We start from the raw sequence: 19,654 nt of genomic DNA on the forward strand, positions 1-19,654 counted from the left end.
ACCATCCATTGTAGAGGGACAGCAGTGACCCTCCCTTAACTAATCTTTGTATCTCTGTGCTTATATTGAGGGTCTTCCAAAAGCAGGGTTGAGAACCAGCACTTTTCTGATGCTGTGTGCCAGCAGTATCTCCTGACTGGATGGATTATACACAGATTTGTGTATTTGCACATGAAAATGCAGATAGTGGGGCGTGTGGGCACCTGTGCTGGCTGAGATGAGTCAGGGCTGTCTTACTGACAGCATTACTGTTCTGGCATTTGTAGAGCTTAAGAATGATGGGTTTGTTCATAATTTCTGGGCTTTGACATTGTTCCTTGGTGATGGAAAATAGAAAGGAGCCAGATGACTGTCATCTCTGTGAAGCATTCCTCTCGGAGGACTATGGAGATGGCTAGGTTCTTTATGTGCTTTTGTGTGCCAGGCAAGGGACCCTGTGTGCTCTATAATGCCATCTTTGCATATGCCGCCATGGCAATTGCACGGATGTTCTTGTACGTGACTCTAAACTGCCTGAAAAGTCAGAAATATATGCCAAAGACCGGAATTTCAGATTGCTTAATAAATGTTCCACAAAGTGGGTTAGCTGCTTTAGGTGACACCTGGCAGGGACAGGCTTTGGGTTTGGACGCTTTGCTTGGCTGTTGGTTTTCTGGTGCTATTCTGGCATTCAGGGTCTTCATTGAACAATGTGGAAGTTTCATTTCTGATGAATGGCAGCAGATTTTAAAATCTGTGTGATTTTCCAGTGTTACAGGGGCTTGCTTCGAGTCCTGGATTTGTGCCCTAGAGTCCCTTTTCTAGTTAGCCTAGCTTAGAAAGATGGGTTTTCATGAGCCTAAACCTGTCCTTGTCCTGGATACTTGAGAGCTTTCTTACCTGGTGTAGTGAAATAAAGGACATGCTCTACCAGGACAGGGAAAGAGGTAGTAGGTTTGTGAGATTTTGGGCAGCTGATTGACTGCAGTAAGCTTTGCCCCCTTACTGTATTCCTTACTGGTTATCTACATAACATATTGGGGTGAGAATTGCAGATAAAACATACTTGCAGTGCAGGGTGTAGCTAATTTATTTCATTGTTAATTCACTTACTGTTATTAGTGTTTCCTGGATCCTTGAATACGCTCTTGTCTTTGCATTTTATGGGCTAATGTTAAGTCAAGGGAGGGATGTGAGGTTTGGTTTGTTTTCTATGTAACTCCAAAGTAGCAACTAGTAGTAGCTGGCATGTAACTCACAATCTACTTAAATTTATTAATAAGATGTTGTATTAAATTGTTGATTTAAGCAAGTACTACGTAATGGATATAGTCACTGCATCTTGTTAGCATTTCCAGAGCTTATATAGCCCCAATAAAAATAAACCATCTTTTCAGAATCCTAATGCACTTTGCTACTCACTCCAACATCACTTAATCTTGCTAATGAGTTAGAGCTGCGTGATAAAATTGTAAGGCAACCAGTAGCTCAATCAGCCAGTGGGTGGCTTGAACTTTGTGCAAGATGTGGGCAAACCTTATTAAAATAGGCCTTATTAAAGGTGTTTTGCTACCATTCTCAGTAACAAAGGTTTAAGTTACTTCTAAGGGCCTTGGAATAGCTTCAGGAGACCACTGGTCAGAGAAAAACAAAGCGTATTATCACCCTCTCACAGCAAAGTTTGCAGAGTTTACTATGCTGTCAAAAGCCTATCCTAACACAGTCCGTACAAATCTACAGTGCTGCTGTAAATTCGCTGCAGAGATGAACAAGAAGTTCTTTCAAAGTGTCTCAATTAGCTAGCTAGTATGTATAACAAACCCCGACAGTCCTATCTCCTCAGCATACCGCTCGAGCAGGGACTAAACGCTGTTAGTGAAACACCACAACAAGCAGAATGAGCAAAATATCCGAAAGATAAAAAGCATCACCACATCAATAACCATTTTACTCACTGTAGATGTGTAAATAACACATCTCACTGTAGATGTGTAAAGACATTTACTTAAAAGAGAGGTTATATTTCAGGGGAAAATGGTAAATTTTGGGGCTCAGTGACTGTTCATAGGTCAGAATTCTCCAAGAGGTTTGCTCAGTTAAAAAAAGAAAAAAAAAAAGAAAAAAAAAAGGGCAGAACATGGAGTCTATCTGTATGGATTTTGCTAGGCATCTATGAAATGCCTCCAAATTTGAAAATGTATCCTTTTGTTTGCCTTTGATTTTGTTCAAGGTTCATCCCAACTAAAAACTAGTTCCCGTGTGTCATGTCAGTGTTACTATTTATCAGGTACTCGAACATCTGTTTTCCAGAAACTTTTTGACAGTAGTTGTTTCCAAAGGCAAACTAATGATTAGAAAATTAGACAGTGTCTCTTAAGCAGCATTTTTCATTCACTGCTTTGATTTGTAAGCTTTAATTAGAGTCAACGTATTTGCCACAGTACCTGGGGCTTTGTTCCATAAAGGAAATAAACATCGTTTTGATTTTATTAAGTACAAATTTGATGTTACAGTCAGTTCTTCTGTGGTCTCCAACAGGCTCCAATCAAGTTCCATTGAAAGTGACAGAGCTTATTACAGGCAATAAATGCAGTATTTCTTGAGCACATTGTAGGCTAGAGCTCAGAAATACTCTACTGTGGTCATATACTGCTTTATAACAGAATCTTTTATAAAAGGAACCACTGGAATCACCTCATAATCAAGCATCTGTCTAGTCATCGGTTGGCATCTCCCTTCTTCCCACCAGCCTTCATCCAGCTGAAGAAGAGCCAGCTCTAAGGACTCCCTGTCCCTGTGAAGGACGTGGTGTTCAGGGGGCAGGTTTTGCCATGGTAGTTTGCCCCAGCACTTTCCTAGGTGTAAGTTACTGATGGCAGTGCTCACTGGAGCCTGAGATTCTTGTGGGAACAGTGTCTTTCCAGAGGGTTTAATCAAGTGGAGTATCTCGGTGTGATGGTTGGATTCATGTGGCAGAATGATGGAATTTGTCAGAAGCGCAGAAGTCTTTAAGGCTGCTGAGGAAGGAGGCACCCATGGGACTGTCAAATGTCAGTGGAGAAATCCTGCCTCTCTGCCACGGCTTGTCACCATCACAGAAAGGCTGGTGGAAGGCATCGGGAGAGGTGGGCAGAGGTCTGCACCCCGCGCAGCCCAGCCCGCCGCAGCTCCTCTCTGCCAGCAGCCCCCTGCAGCTGGCCTGCAGGGACAGCGGGGAGCGACCCTGCTGCCCCGGGCTGGTGCCTGCAGGCAGGAGGAGGACGTGGACTGTCTCGCTGCCTTAAGCCACTACCACGAGGGGCATGGAGCAGCCAGGGCACTGCCGCGGACACCACTAACTGCACTTTCCTCCCTCCCTTTCCTGTGTAACTGCAGACAAGGGCAAGTCTATGGAACCTAGAATGGACTAGTCACTTTCTTTCTTACCCTTTTGAGAAAAAGAAGCATTTAACACCCATTTTGTTACTATACTTCCCCACAAAGGGCTAAAACCTGAAGCCTTACTTGTGTGTGTCATCCCTCTGCTGTTGCATAAATTATAGATGTGAGGGCTGCAGGACTTTGTCCAAGAGCTCTCAAATTATGCCTGCCTCTCACAGGCAGTTTTGGTGAGGAAGATGTGGTGATGGGAATAAAGAGCTTGTTTAACTGTTACTCAGTTGAGGTATTCCCAGTCCTCCTCTGTCAGATGCCGCTGTCGGCAATGCTTTAGCTAAGCCTGAACTTCGCAGTCGTTCCCAGGCTGTTAAACAGGGACAGGGTATTGATCAGCAATAACAAGGAGGAGGTGTATTTGTCATTGCCCTCCGTTGCCTGATCCTGTCCCTGGCATGGCCTCTGCAAACTCTTGTGCCGCATAAAACATGCAGAGAAGGAGATCCGTGTCTGGGAATGGGGCCGGTGGGTGGTGGGGAGCGGCCGTGGGGACGGTGCATGGGGTGATCCAAGCACGCCAGCCAGGGAAGGAAGAGGGTGGCTGTAAGTGCAGTATTAGTCAGGAGCTCGCCCAGTGCTCTTCGCAGCGGTTGCTGTTTTCAAAGTCTTGTTTATGGGCAGAGGAAGCATACCAGATATATAAGCAGAGCCAAGAATTTATTGTTAGTATTTTTGTAATCTTATGATCTAGTCATTATTAGCTCAAATCCAGTTGTTACAGGAAAAGAGAAGAATGATGCAGTTAAAGTTGTTATACACACCACCTCTTAGTTTTGTAGCTTAGTACTGAACTCCTAGTTCCCATCAGATTCCCAAGCAGACTGAAAGCAATGCCATGAAATTCAGAGGAAGGGGAAACTGAGGGACCCTGTGATTCATCACGTATCTATGAGTCGGTTTAATCACAGAAGATATGCCCCCCTTTCAATTTTTAACAGAGCTCTGCTTTTTCTGTTGTGCTCACAGGGGAGACCAGAGTTTTCAGAAGTAGTCACAAAATTAGAAGAATGTCTGTGCAATATTGAGGTAAGGACCTTATTTCCACTGCGGAGTATCCATGTGTGCTGCGTGGTTGGGAGTACAAGCAGGAAGAGCAGCAGCAGCCAAGGAAAGTGGTGGCTTTGGAGCCTGCAAAGCTACTGGAGCAGCTCTGTGCTGTCACTGGCCAACACACTGTATTTTTAAGGCACATTATTGATAGCAGCTTATACGGGCACCAGGAGGAGGAGGCAGGGACCAGACATTGCTGTGAGTGTCAGGAGCTACTCCAGGAGGTATGCTGATGAGAGTGTGACGCTGTGGGAGTGCCCGTCACAGTAGACCTGGGCAGAATTTTTCACTCCCGTTCATCCCATCAAGACTGTTTGGGTTAAAAAGAAGAAAAGACAAACTGAGAAAGGTAAAAAGAGAAAATGTAAGAAGGATAAATGCAAAGGCAATTCCTGCTTTGGACTGTGGCTATGACACAGATGGATGTATCATCCTTCAGCCTGGTGTTAGATAAGTGGTCAAATAGAAAGTTAATGATTCAGGGCTGCAATTCCTGACGTTATATTTTCTCTGTGTTTCTGTGTGTATGCAAGTAAGAGGTTTTTAAAAACAAACAAAAAAAAACCAAAAACGAAACAAACCACTACCTCCTTTTAAAATGGAGTGCTGTTTTTGAGCTTAAGGGTCAGAAAAGACACCCATAATCTATTACATTTCTTCACGCTCTGACTGCAGCTGGTTGCTCTATGCGTAGGTGGAAGCTTTTAAGTGTTAAAAAAAAAAAAAAAAAGTGAAGCACTGTATCACAAGAAACTGTGTCATCTCATGGGAGACCTGACTTCTGTGGTACACAGGCAGCAGTGCATGCAGGAAGAAATCTGGGGCAAGTGCTTACATACAAAAAGAAATAAAGAAAACATTATTTAGGTGGAGAGTTAGACCTGAGCTCCCCTGTGCCCAGGGCAAAGCCTTGCTTGAGAGAAGTTTTAAGAAACAAGGTCTCTAGTAAGTTCAGTACTGCAGCTGATGAAGGTGGAGAGTTTTCTCTCTCCTCCTCCCTCTATTTCCTCTCTTTTTTTTTTTTTTTTTTTTTTTTCTTCTCTCTCTACAAATAATTTCTACTCCCTTTAAGTGTCTCTGAAACCAGGAGTGGCAGGTACCGTTTGTGACACCATGTTCAGGTCCCTGCTGCTGCAGGAACCTGTATTGCACAGTTGGTCCGTATATATAAACACGTATATTGATGTGCTAGCCCTGCATTTACGCTGCCCTGCCAGTCAGAATTCCTATGCTGGGACGCTGTGATCAGGCAGCACTGACACCTCTCTAGCACAGATTGGAAAGTCTCAGCCGATGGCTCTTGCCAGGGAGGCAGGGATGTCTCCCACCCGCCCAGCTGATGCTCGCAAGCCATATACCTCATGGCTGAACTAAATAAAGCGCACCTTCTGGAAAGACATCCAGCCCCACCTTGAAAACCCCACATAATGATGAACTGACCACTTTATTTGGCAGGCAGCATCCAGTTCTCTGCAGCTGATTCAAGTCAGGAGGCACTGCTTTCTGCAGCCAAATTATAAAGGAAATACAGGGGACACAAGAGAAAGAGCTGAGGGAAGACTTGTAAATATGTAATAACAGTGCTTTTTTTTTTTTTTTTTTTTTTTTTTTTTTTCTTTTTACATCCAGTTAATGTCTCCAGCCTCCAGCAACAGCAGTGGTTCCCTGTCTCCCTCCTCATCTTCAGACTGTCTTGTTGCACGAGGTGGTCCTGGCCGTAGTCACGTTGCAGCACTGCGTAGTCGGTTTGAATTGGAATATGCCTTGAATGCACGAGCTTATGCTGTCTGGTCGCAGAGGTATGTAGCAGTCATGGCAGGGCTGAGGAGCACACTTACTCTGAAAGGGATGGAGAGAGTCCTCCCCAAAACTGCACAGCCCGCATGTGTCAAACGGGAGTTCCCTGCAGCAGGGATCGTGCCTCACTAGGGGATGTGGCTGCGTGGGAAGCCAGCAGTAGAAACACGCTCTGGGGGGATGACCCACTGCCAGGGCCAGCCAGGGAAAACACTTCTGCATCTTGTTTTCTCCTCTGACTGCTGTAGCACAGGGTGCTTGGGTTATCTGAATGCTGTGGAAGCCTTCCTGCTGCCAAGACAACAGCTAAGCATTTGCGTTTTTCACTATGAGTAACATAAAAATAGTAGAAAATCAAGTCCTGCCATGTACGGGCTCTATATGTAGTACCGCTGCTTTATGACATGAAACCAAAGACTGATGACTGCCCATCCAAGGGGATGGAGGTGAGTGGTCATTAGCTGGATGTACCTTCACTGTCTGCCAGCAGGTCTGGCAAGGCCAGTGTTTATATCACACTGTGTCTTCAATTTGAAAAATTTCACCAGAGAAAAGCTAAAAGAGGCATTTTTCTTTGGAAAAAAATAAAAGTATTTGAGTGTGTGGCATCAGTGACAGGATGGAAAGCAGAGATTAGACCTTGGGCAACATTTTGGTACCAAATGACATGGCTGGAGGCATGGGGTGGTCCTGTGGCTCAGAGCCTTCCGAGCCCCCTTCACAGTGTGGGCGCTGCTCACATTTCCAAGAACTGCTCGTATAGTTACTTCTGTGCAGTCATGCTGTTTAGGGGAGCTCACTCGTGTAGGAGCTTTTTTGTGGTTGAAGAACCAGTTTGTTACACTGGAGGCAACATAACTTCTACCTACTGTCTGAAAAATAGAGGGCTGTGTTAGTGTGTGGCATCAAAACAGGAGGGCAGGATTTGCTAGTCCTTGTAAGGGGCCAGAGTCACCTGGTGAGCTCATCTCTCGGCAGAAATCCAAGCCCTGCAGGAATGTGGTGAAGTATATTTGCTGACTTGTGTCACACACATGGCTTGTTATCTCTGCCCAAATACAAGGCAGACATGTCCTTCTGATTAAGAGGAATAGGGCACGCTTGGGAAAAATCCAGCTGAAAATCCTAGAAATAAGAAGATTTGTGAGGAAAGGTCACGCTGAAGTGCTGTTATGATTATTATGTGTGAGAAAGTTTGTTTCTGTTACACTTGTATGTATATGTCCCCCTTATGGAGTGCATAGCTTCTGTCTGACCAAGTGTCTGGAAACTATTTTCTAACATGCCACCACCTCTATTAGATTCTTAGTAATAGTGGAGTTCATTTAATGAGAGGGAGTTTTATGGACAGGAAGAACACCTGGTTCCCTGATCATAAGAGCCTGTGATGAAGATAAAACATGGGGAGAGACTAGTGATCCCAGAGAGCAGCCGTGGTGGAAAAGCAAAGAGATTGAAGACGTGCCATTTTTTGATGTTGTGTTTGAGTTCTGGATTTTAGTTTTGGGTTTTTTCACCTTGATCTCAAACTGTTATATGGCTACATGAATGAGGTGGGCTGCGCTACTGGAAGATGGTGATGCACTAGCAGGAGAGAGCACTGCCAGACTGGTGCTATCACCTGTGCTCATCACAAATCCCAGGCGGCTGTCTGGGGAGGGCAGCGGGTGAAGGTGTCCATGCCGAGAAGGGGAGGGACAGACAGACAGAAAGCAGACCGTCCCAGCAGGTACAGAGGCAGGAGATAAAAATGCCAAGTCCCTTTTCCTTAAGGAAGAGCCTCACAGAGGTTCGTGGGAGTCGGCTGTACTGGAGTACATCCTAAAAGTTACATGTCATTCTATGTCCTTAGAGGGATAAGAACTCCCAGTATTTTACAAGGCAAGGTGACATGTGGGTTCTCTCTATTACTGTACGGTTAACATCTGAGGCAATCTACCCTACCACTTGGGAGACCTGGTTTTGAGGGCAAATTTAGCAATCTCTGATCTCTATCCCATGGGGAGTGAGAGTGCTGTGAAAATGAAATGGTGCTTTTAGTCTCTGCCAGAAGGGTAGTGCGCTTAGTCTAAACTTCACCCTTTAGCACCGCTTAGCAGTCAGAAACAGTAACAGCAGAGCAAGCCATGCCCTCGTGATACGTTCCTGCTAACTGGGATGTGGAGAGACAGAAATATAATCTGCTAAAATGGGGAGCTGGAATAGAGCAGCAAAAGGAATCAGTCCCTTGCCTGTTCAGGGGCTCGTATGGAGAGGCAGAAGGCAAACACCTGCAGACAGACACCGAGATCTTTTACATGAAAATATAAACCAGACCTGAAACGTTCATCTGACATAATGTGATGTCTCATAAATTGCTTTGCTTTTCTCATGTGCTGATGGAGCAGGACATGGAGGTGGCACTGAGGTGAGGATGAAGGCAATGCGAGTCAGACTTCTATTTTCTGTAAAGGGCCAGATTTTGCTGTTGAATGTAATAATTTGCATTGAGAGGAATAAGCAAGTGGCACATCTAGGTTAGCGTAGGCACGAGAGAGAAGGGGCACTTGCAAGTGCCCTCTTGTCCTGTAATTCAGTGTTCCTGGCGCAGTAGTGAGGCTCGTTAGCCCACTAAAATGGGCTCCTCTATAACCCCAGCACTTATTTAAAGATGGATTTTTTTTTTTATCAAATGCTCTGCCATACAAACTAACAACATTCAAATCTATAAATAGCACCCAGAAGGATCCACCCAGAGGCACAGTGCTCAATGAAAAGGGAATGGTTTCCACAGTTTAAGTAGTTTTTCAATTATACAACACACGGAGATGATTAACGGCTTCACTTCCTAATGACAGTGGTTTGTTGGGGTTTCATTCTGGTAAGCGTGGGCATTTTTAGAGGGGTGCGGTAACGCTGCTTTTTCCCAGGCTGGACTGTATTTCCTGGGCTGCCTCCTGTTTCCATCTGCTCCAACGACTTCATGCCCTGTGTCCACGCTGCAGCATGCAACTCCACACCACGGCAGAAACCATTCGTCTCATGAAATCTCCTTGTACCGTGCATGGAGTTAAACAGCCACGGCACCGAGTTTTCTGTTTGTGTCTTGCCCTGTAACTTTAGGGTCTGTTTAGTGGATCTCTCTCCAGCACGGCAGCTGTTGCTCTGAGCCAGGTAATGAGAGGTGGGATGCAGGAGGTGCATAACAAATGGGATGCAGTAGCAGTGCATTTTAATGGTCTGTCTGGCAGGACAGCTTAATGTGTCAACTCATCACTGTATAGAAGCTTTAAGTGTTGATTTTCTGCTTCTTTACACCTTTAGCATTTCCCACAGAGTCCAAGGACAACATCTGCAGAAGAGTCTTTTTTTTTGTTTAAGTAGCTCCCAATTAACCCAAGTCAGAAATATTTGGCATGCCCTTTCTTTGTATCTTTGCACAGTGGTATTAACATGTCTGATGTTTTGTTATAGCTCTGTTCCCAACATCTGTTCATTAGCAGCAATTCTCTCAATCTTTTTTCTTTGTATGTTTACAAAAACAGAGGATACCTGTGTGCTTCTGAGTACATTGCTCCAAAGGCAACAAGGCCAAATAACTTGCTTAAGAGTTTCTCCTTTTCTGAGGAAATCCTCACGTAAGACAGACCAGTGCTGTGGCTCCTCTGTAGCTCCAGGCTGGTGTCCCTGGGCCTCCAGCCCATCTCTCTTGGCTAACACATCAGGAGTTACTCTGTGAATGCTGTGCTCAGAATTCAAGCAAAGTGTATGTTTTATTTCTTCCCCTGGAGACCTCCTGGTTCTTCCCACAGCCTGTAGATGCTGTGGTAGTTGTCTGCAGTCGTTTCAGATGCAGATTTGCCAACAAGGTATTCACTGGTTTTTTTTCTTTTTTTTCTTCAGCCTCTGACTGGGCAGTGTTTTCCCAAAATAGACCTCCTTATTGTTTTCCTCTGCCCAAAGAAGGGCTTCTTGTCCTTAATTATGAATGAGCCTCAGTAATGCAAGTGATATAGCAAACCCAAATTCCATACCGTTGCGGGTCAGCCCTCACAGGGCTTTCCTTCGCAGGTGTGCAGGCAAGGGGTCAGGAGAGAGGGTGCTGTGATGGCAGTGGGGCAAGCGGCTGTGCGGCAGGGGAGCGACAGCTCTTTGGGATGGCAGGGAGCAGACTGGGGACAGAGGTGAATGGTCCAGTGAGAGGGAAGCCAGGAGCAGTGCAGAGGAGGACGGGACAGTGGGAAAGTGGGTAGAAACAATATTCCAGAGATTCCAGCTGAGCTGGAGCAAGCTTTGCCTGTTCCTTAGGATATCCTGATCCTCATTAAACTACCTCCAGCCTGCCAGGCAGTTGCCCAGCCTCCTCCTGTGGGGCACAGTGCCGCTCCAGGCATTGACAAGCAATGTCACTACAGGGAACCCCCATCCATCCATCCTTCTTAAAGCTGTGTCTTAAAGAAGCTGGGAAAGCCAGAGCCACAGGACGCATCCTGAGCCTCCCTGCGCTTTCATCAGTGGTACAAAATTGTGTCTGGGGCAAAGCCCCAAGGAAACCTGAAACAAGGAGCCTGTGTCCTGCTGCTGCCAGCTGGTGTCAACGTTTCATGTTCTGTCGCTTGGACAATTCACTGAACTGCCCTTTCCACTTCATGACTTCATGTTTTAGAGGTTGAAAAGCTAGATTGATCAGTTTTACCAGAGGAAATACTTGAAAAGTAAGTGAAGCTGGTGGCGTGTTACTTTGCAGGTAGTGGAATTCAGTAAACCTAATCCTATTAACCCCTCACAACTGCACAGAGAGACGACAAGAAAAGACTATTTTAGTGACTTCTCAATAGAAGCCAGAAGCCGTGAAAACATCTGTTAAGTTTAGATAGTCTGGTGGTAACAGACCTTTGGGTTTTTATATATTGTGAGATAAATAATATCCACAGTGGCTAAAGAAGTTGCTATAAAGTTCCATTTAGTACTGTGCATTCTGCCTGGACCATGTCAAAGCCCAAGAATTGTGGCTAATGGTATTTTCAAATAAAAGGCTTCTCAAGGTTTATGTAAGCATACTTGGAAAAGGCAGGTCAAATGAATGAGTGTCGTTTTTAAAGAGCTGTTATTTTCACGGAGTACTTAAACCCAGTAGGTTGTCTTTAGTCCCCCAATCAAGATGGGGTACGCTGCGATAGATCTGGGCTCTCCATCATATCTAAACTGCTCAGAAGCACATCCCTGCATTACGACCATGTGTTGCACTGCTTCCGTGTGCCTCGGCTGTGTCACTGTCACCATTATCGCTTGCTTTATTCTTTTGACAGCTCCTCAGAAATAAATGAACTATAGGGGCTAAGTGAGAAAAGTTTGGGCTTTTGTTTTTGTCTGCGCTTGGTTTCTCTCTGCCTGTAATCAGAGGAGAGCTGGTAGAGGCCAGTCCTGTACATGATAAGGATTGGGGATAAACAACCTTTTGGCAGGACAGTGGTTTTGGTCAATAACTGGAAGATAATTTAGTGATCTTCCTTGCCAGAGAAACTTATTTGCAGGAGTCTGTTAGCAGTGATGCATAAAGTACGTTACTATGATCCTGAATTGATACCTAGAGTTGCTTTTAAAATAGTTGTGATGCCCCAAACAGTATGTTTGAGGGAAGTCGCTCTAAGAATGGATGAAATGCAAGCGTGCATGTGATTCATGTTCTTGCTTCATAACTTTTTCTTGCCTTTTGTTTACTGCACGTGCCAGTGGCTGGGCATCAGGCTGATATATTTCATGTTAATATCTTTTCCTTCCAAGTCCATAGAAAAAGTTCTTATGGTCTGGAGACTTGGCTTTATCAGTCTTATCTAAACCGACACCTCCTGTTTAATTTGCAGCACTGGACAACACCCTTCTCAGGGTCTGTCTTTGGATGACATGAGAAGAAACTTCCAGTACCCACCAATCGACAAAAATGGTGAGTTAAGGCAGAATACTCTTCTGAGCATCTTACTGTGGTTAACCACTGCAGAGCTACGGTTTCCTCAGGTATTAAAAAGTCTCATGAGAAAAATACTGTTGAGTGCAGGCTGCTGCATGCAGTCAGCCGGAGCTGGCAAGGTCTCGTGCTGTGCCCCTGGCACTCACGGCTGCTCCCACTGCCTGCATGCCCCAGGCACTTTGGACCTTCTGTCTGCGTGTGTGGATCTGTGAATAAGGAGGAGATGTGGCATTATATCCTCAAGGCTACTTCTGCAAAAAGTGGGTAAGACAGTCCTATTTCTGGAGTTCCGTGGGAGCACAAAATGACACAGCATATCCTTTTTACCATTCACACTCCTGTCAGAGGGCATCGCTTCGCTTTGCTTCCCTCCAGAACAGAGATGTCCTGACTGCTGCTTGCTCGTGCCTTCCTGGCGCTCTGTTTTGCCACATTGAAGTGTGTGTTTATGCATTGCCACACAAACAGCTTCCCAGCATTTCCTAGCCCCTGCGTTTGCAGTCATCCCCAGTAAAACTCTCTTGCTAAACCTAAAAGCCCTTGCACAGGTCTTGTCTTGCAGGCGGCTCCGTGGGGTGGCTCGCCCACTCTTTCTACACAGCTTACAAGCTCAGTAGCTCGTTCTTTACAGTGTCCCCAGCACAGAATAATCATCAGCTTAGAAGAATTTTTAGCCCAGCAGCATAACATATAAGTGAAACCTTAAAATAAAGAGCATATGAAGATGTAGTTGGCATTAGAGTGGTATCAAGCAGACTGGATTTCATAAATCTTGGGTTAATCTTTCTTTCTTGGTGTGAAACTGAAGGTCAGACTCTGAATTTCACCTTCATGCTAACCTTTGTTCGCAGTAGGCTCAGCTGCTGCGTTCTAGAAGGATCTGCCACTGGTGTGAAGCTGCTTTCAGGACGTGCTGCCAGGGTTGTACGTGCTTAACGCTCAAGCGTGAGACAGCAGTACGTCCCAGCTCAGTAACTTGCTGAAGCGGGACTACACCTACCGAGTGTGTGGGTTTGGATAGCCTCCAGCTTCTGTCCTGCACTGCTGCTCCGTCCGCCAGCACCAGTGGATCTGTTTGCCTGAACCATCCTAAGCTGCTCCAGGGCCACGGTGACAGGATGTCGCTTCCCCACTTCAGCACTGACACGCGGCCAGGGCCTGCCCGCTCTGGCTGCTGTGTTTGCTGAGCAAACAGCGGCACAGCATCCGCAGTTACCTTTGCCTGATGACAGTGCCACAGGCCATGCTTCACCATCTGCCTGGAGCCACGCAGATATTCTGGATCTCATCACCCCCCTGGACAAGTGTGAATGCTCAGGGAGCCCCAGAGATGAAGCAGTGCAAGAAGGTATTTTCTGAACCCATTGCTAGAGGGCTCACCATACCAGAGCGCTGCCGTAAGCCCAGCAACACCAGATGCAAACCCAGACTCTGATACGCTCACAAAAGCACCACAGAGCCAGCAGACAACGAGGGTTTGGCATGGCCGGCACCAGCCACGTCTGTTCTGAAAGGTGGGTAGGACTTTTTTTTTCATGAATACTTGTATCAGGCTTTGGGATGATGGACAAAGAAGGCAAAAAGGCGGCAGGAGCCGTGAGGCTGACATGGCAGAGAATGACAGCGACATCTTCAGTACCAAGGCGTGGGGCTGGGCTTTGACAAGCAACACTGACTTCGAAGGAGATACGTACACCAGGCACCCCAGCAGGAAGGTCTCTCTGCATCTGCCATCAGCAGAGGTGTTCCGTGCTGTGCAAAGCGTCTGTTTGTCCAAGGCACACCTCATAAGTGCGTACAAGGGAAACACGTTTTTCTGTATGCTCTGTGCTTACATACGTTTTTCTGTATGTTCAGACGGCAACTGTGCTGAGTGGATCCATTGACTTTACAGGGTTGCCATCCTCAGAGCTGGCTGCTGTCCCCTGCCCTGGGGCCTTCTCACTCCTCTCCCAGCATCTGTTCCCTTTTCTACCACGTTCCAACCTGTTATGTGACCAGGAGAATTCAGTGTTTTGTTCTGCCTGAAGCATATGTCAGAAGCTTGTCATTTTGCTGTTTTTCACGGGCCTCAGCATGACTCTCGCACTCTCGCCCCTTTCTGAACAGAGCACGTTGGGTGAGAAAAAGAGAAAACCTGGTCATATAAATATTTATTGAGTACAATGCTAACAGCAGTGTTGCTGTCATAATGAGTAGCAAGGTAACGACCTCTAAAACTGAAAAATAACAAACCCTTTGCATTGTGTGTGCATTTTACAGCTGCAGAGAGCCATTCCTCGAGGCACAGCTTTCATCAGGTACCTGGCAACTGGAAAACTCAAGGAGGAAGAAAACAAGAATGAAACAGAAATCTTTACTGAACTCCTAGAGTAAGACCATCCAGGCAAGACTGAAGAGGGCTTCTCAAGTCTGTATTAAAAAGGGACAACAGGGAACGGAGGGCTGGTGGAGAAGAGACTCTCAGTGGCTGCATTTAAACTGTGGGATTAAGGTGTGATTTCAGACTCCACACACGAGACCTCAAGATTTATTTTCACATATTGCTGTTCCTTGAATCATAGTTTCCACAGAAGGGACTGAAAGTGTGTGAGTAGCAGAGGAGGCAGCCCCAGCCAGAGGCCCGTGTCACTGGTCGGGCTATCAGGGCCACAGTGCAGCACAGCCAAGAGCTGGCCAAGCTGAGCCTTGCACTAACTGCGAACAGTGGAAAAAGCCAGGGAGGTGCAGAGGAAAGTGAAGAACCTGCCTGCTAGACACAACGGGACTGGAAAAGCTACTCCTTGCCACATACTTCATTTCAGCAGACCGCTGCAGCTTTGAGTCCTGCAGTGTCACCAGGATATGTATCGTGAGTAATCGCCATCCCTCGTTGCAAAGCACCAAACCCAGCTGCTCCAGAGGCCCAGCCACGCTGCCCTGGCTGCAGCCCAGGCTTCCAGGTCCTGGCAGAGTGACGAAGCCATTACAATGCACAGCAGCACACCAGAAGACAGAAAGCCCTGAGCCCTTTTTTATTAGTGTGCTTGGTGCAATGATTGCAAATATTTGCACTCTTTATTTATCCCACATAAACGGATTTCACCACTGTCTCTCCCCATTCATGTCCATTTTGATCTTTTTTCTTTCTGTTTGCTTTTTGCCTAATGTTTCCCATTATCCTCATTGGTGCTTGCAGTCTGTTATCAATAGAGAATACACTCACTGTTTTCCTTTCTCAGCAAAAACCCCAAAAGCACCCTGCTCCCATTCCGGCAAGAGCCTCTGTGATAGCCAACAATTTTTTTCATTGGCTATATTTGAAAATAGAAATTCTGCAAGTAAACACAACCCTGGATTCTACAGTGAAAGCAAAGCCCCTGCTCATCACAGGAAGTTTCACAAATTCTGAGTTAAACACTACCTTGAAAGCAGTGAAATCTGATGAAGCAGGTACACACTGCCCAAAGAAAACTGTACGTCCTCTTGCCGTAAACAGAGTTTAATTTTGACTTTGGCTTCTCCTTGCTCACTGCAGCTCTCAGACACTGGCAGACAAGCTCAATGATGCTGCTGCAACAGTCACCAGTTTCCCAGCTGCAGAGAAGGCGCTGGCAAGGCTTGCAGCACAGAAGCGGTCCTGCGACACAGGGGAGTGCATGCACTCACTGAGCAGTTCTGCAACAAGGCAAGCTGTGGCAGAGCATTTGTCATCCCCCTTGGCGCTTGGAAAGGGCACCCTCCAACCGAGAGGGGGTACATCCCTGGCAGGCAAGAAGAGCCAGACCCCCAGGAGTCAGCCAAGCCAAGCACCCTCCAGGTCTTCATCCTGGCTAGTATGCAACTCATAAGCACTACAAGGGAAAAAAAACCCACCAGAGGATACGGTCAAGGGCATTTGAAACATGAAAGCATTTAGTAAAGCAAAGGCTCCCCACCATGTAGCAGCAGGAAGGCAAAGGGGAGTGACGGTGGAGCAGCGGACGGTCTCCCACCCAGATGCTCGGTGGACTGCAGCACAGTGCCAAGCGTTGTCCCCACAGCTGCAGAGGCCCTCAGAAGTACATCCTGCTCCTGTAGCGTGCCCCGCCACAGACCATTGTTCCTCACGTACACAGTGACACACTGGCTTTGGCTTCAGCGCCGACAGGCCTACCTTCACCTCCCAGTGTCCAGGGTACATCCAGCATGCGCCAGAAGAGCGGCAGTGTTAAGGCCCGGCATATTTAGGATATGCGCGAGATTCCTTAAGGAAAACCTTGGCTGCCAGCTTTCAAAGCCTAGTGTGTCGAGATTAGGAGATAAACCAGAGCTGCTTATGAACTACAGTTTAGCGATGTTGTGGTCAGTACTGTCATAATAACCAGAGTCTTCATTTTGTGCAGCTGTGTGTCTTTTGTTTATCACCAGGAACCTGGCTTGCAGGAGTGTTAGTGATGTGTTCTAACCCTTCTCCCACCCCAGCCAGCGCCCCAGAAAGTTTTCGTGTTCCAATTCCTCTGCTCACTTGTTTCTCAAGCATCCGAGTATCTCTGTACAATGCCTGGTCATTGTGAAATGTGAGTTGGCCCCACTGTATTTTGTTACTACAGTAAAATAAGAACGGGAGCAGCTGACCAGTGACACTGGAAAGGGAGACGTGGTTTCTTTGGCATTGTTGGAGCAGCTCATGATTTGAAATACTGTGCTGGCAAGAGCAGTTGCTTTCTGTTTTGTAGTGTCAAGACCTATAATATTTTTTAAATGCTTACCAAAATGCTTATTTTGAGCCCTCCAAAGCTCTAGCAGAAAGGGCAAAAGGTATTATTTTTGAATAGCAAATTTCCGCTGTGTTACTAAAACTTGATATTGTCTGTTACACCAAAGTTTCTTTGTGCTTGATTATTGTGAATTCATCCTGAGTGATAGGGTCAGTTTACTTCTCATTAAAATTTTTCTGCAGCAGATGATACTGAATGGAAATTTGCAGCCAGCAAAAAGATCTGTGTCTGCTCATCTCAAACTGATACGCATGTTATTTTGTTGACATTGTCACCGCAGGGAAAGTGGGGGAGAGTCACTTCTATGTTGAGCCACATGTGAACTTCTCTCTGCATCTTGTAGGCTACGTGTCGGATCCCATGAGTACCATGAGGTTTCACTCCTGCAGCAGCAGCGGCAGCTTTGAAGAAAGCAACTGACAGCGTGAACCGGCCGCCTGCACTGTCCACCTGCAGAGAGACTCGCCATCAACCAGCAGCAACAGCTGTCACTGCCCCAGCCTCGCTCCCAGGCACCGTGTGGTACGCTGAGGGTGCCTAAACCAAACCGCTTTATTATTGATGGTGAATGTCCTTGTCATGAGCTCTGCTTTAGCATCGTTCTCTGCTGACCTGCCTGAGGGTTGGAGGGTTTTTTGGTGGTGTGCATCTACCCTTTAACAAAGTGAATGTCCACAAGGAATGCTGCACTTTCATCTTGAGCATTAATAATATCACAAGGTGAAAGTAAAAACGCATCTGTTGCAGTTTCAGAGCTCCAAGTCCAGGCGTCCTTAGCTTGGACTGCACTAAGGCGTGGGGCTATCAACCCCTCCCTGGCTGGCAGACGGAGAGAGGCAGCCTCTTGCCCCCGCCCCCCACCAGCTAGGCCACCATGGAGGCAGAGATGTTCCTGCCCCCAGCTTCTGAACCAGATCTGCTTTCTTTTGGAGTTCTCTGCAGTCCCAGGCACATCCCATGTCTCTGTTGGCACCATGGGCTCACGCGGCTCCCCAGCACAGTGGCTCTTCAGAGCCCTGATCTTTGGCTGCTTTCCTGCTCACTGAGAACAGAGGTATTTTGGTGGCCATCTTAATTGTACTCTTCAGAGGTTTGTGTTTTCTTAGCCACTTTCTTGTTTTTGTTTGAGTGATTGTTTTTACCAGAGTGTAAGCTTTTGTTCAGTCATTTGCTTACAGAAAGCAATGCGGGAACTCCAGAACCTTAAACCAGAATATGTAAAATGGTGTCACAAACATGATAACCTTAACGCAGTGCAAAACTGCATTTCTGACTCAAAGCAAAGCTGCAGCAGAGTGCCACCTCCCACATGCTGCACACCCAGTGCCACCACCAGGCTTTGCAACAGCAGCTCTAATCACTGGAAATTAAATATTAAAAAAAAAGGCGGGGAAAAAGAGGTAGGGCAGGAAAACTTGAACTCTTCTAAAAGCAATTAGAAACTTAATTACGCTGGTTTTTTCTGAGGTCTTTTTTCAAATTAGCAACATTTAGCTGCAAGCAATCTTGTAATATTATTCCTCAGCTGTCCTCAAAGGCACAGCTGTCTTACTGGCTGAGTAGAAATGTGCATTCACAGTTGCTATGTGTTGCTCTGTGGATATTGTAAGGGTGTTGGTCTCTCACAGCTGTGGTCCCTGAACCAGGGTCTGCCATGAGGCGTCGTACAGTGCAATGCATGTGAACTATAAATGCATAGTAGGCTTCACCAACTCACACCTTCCATGCATGCCATTAATTTCACAATCATGAAGCAATAAAATTGGGGAAGATTTCACTTAGCAAGATTTAGAGGTGGTTTTTTATTGGTTTTGTTTCACTTGCCCCTTGTTTCATTAACCCCATGACGATTAATGGTTTTAAATTAAAAGAGGGTAGATTCAGACTCAGTATAAGGAAGAAATTTTTTACAATGAGGGCGGCGAGGCGCTGGCCCAGGGTGCCCGGAGCAGCTGTGGGTGCCCCATCCCTGGCAGGGCTCAAGGCCAGGCTGGACGGGGCTGGGAGCAGCCTGGGCTGGGGGGAGGGGTCGCTGCCCGTGGTGGGGGGTGGGACTGGGTGGTCTCAAAGGTCCCTGCCAACCCAAACCATACTGTGATTCTCTGATAGCAAACTGCAACAAAACAGCATCCAGATTTCTTTGCAACTGGAGGAAATTGATTGTATTCTTTCTAGAAGTGAGAGCAACACCGGACATTGACAGGTTTTGAGGAAAGACGTGCACAGCAGACGGGAGAGGGTGCATTTGGGATGCCAATGAAAATTCCCGGCCTGACTCTAATTGACCAGGTATTTCCTATGGCAGAGCTACCGAAGCACAGGTAGGGAACAAGCTGAAGAAGGTGGGGATGGACAGAGGTCAGATCTCACTCCTTGTGTGTGAGACACCAACAGGGCAGAAAGGATCAATTGTCATAGCTGAAAAATCCGTTCCAGTATTAAGCTTCCTTTTCAACAGGAATTTTTTCTTACAAATACCTCTGCACCATGTCTTTTTCCCTTGCTTAAATTGATTATGCGATGCCTCTTCATTAATACAGCAACCATACCTGAAACCCAGAAAAAAACCAGAAACTAAACAGGATTAGAGAACAGAAAATAGAGCAAGGAGGGCAGACTGCATCTGCATTAATACCTCTGTGTGCTCACCGGTACCTGAGCTGCTTGGTATGGCTGCTGAGCGCCTCAGCCAGCGTCAGAAGTGGGC

The 19,654-nt window shown here is 46.4% G+C and overlaps 1 protein-coding gene across 1 annotated transcript in view; it reads left to right on the forward strand.

The window, feature by feature from the left end:
- Nucleotides 1-18,873, forward strand: part of LOC121095715 (serine/threonine-protein kinase TNNI3K) — a 116,484-nt gene extending 97,611 nt beyond the window's left edge. The window contains exons 24-27 of the mRNA XM_040610889.1: nucleotides 4,381-4,440; nucleotides 6,094-6,263; nucleotides 12,105-12,184; nucleotides 17,291-18,873. Coding sequence (XP_040466823.1) covers nucleotides 4,381-4,440; nucleotides 6,094-6,263; nucleotides 12,105-12,184; nucleotides 17,291-17,367 — 387 coding nt within the window. The 3' untranslated portion in view covers nucleotides 17,368-18,873. The remainder of the gene's footprint in view (nucleotides 1-4,380; nucleotides 4,441-6,093; nucleotides 6,264-12,104; nucleotides 12,185-17,290) is intronic.
- The last annotated feature ends 781 nt before the right edge of the window (nucleotides 18,874-19,654 follow it).

Source organism: Falco naumanni, chromosome 11, assembly GCF_017639655.2.
Source record: "Falco naumanni isolate bFalNau1 chromosome 11, bFalNau1.pat, whole genome shotgun sequence".
In the NCBI taxonomy this organism is placed as follows: Eukaryota; Metazoa; Chordata; class Aves; order Falconiformes; family Falconidae; genus Falco; species Falco naumanni.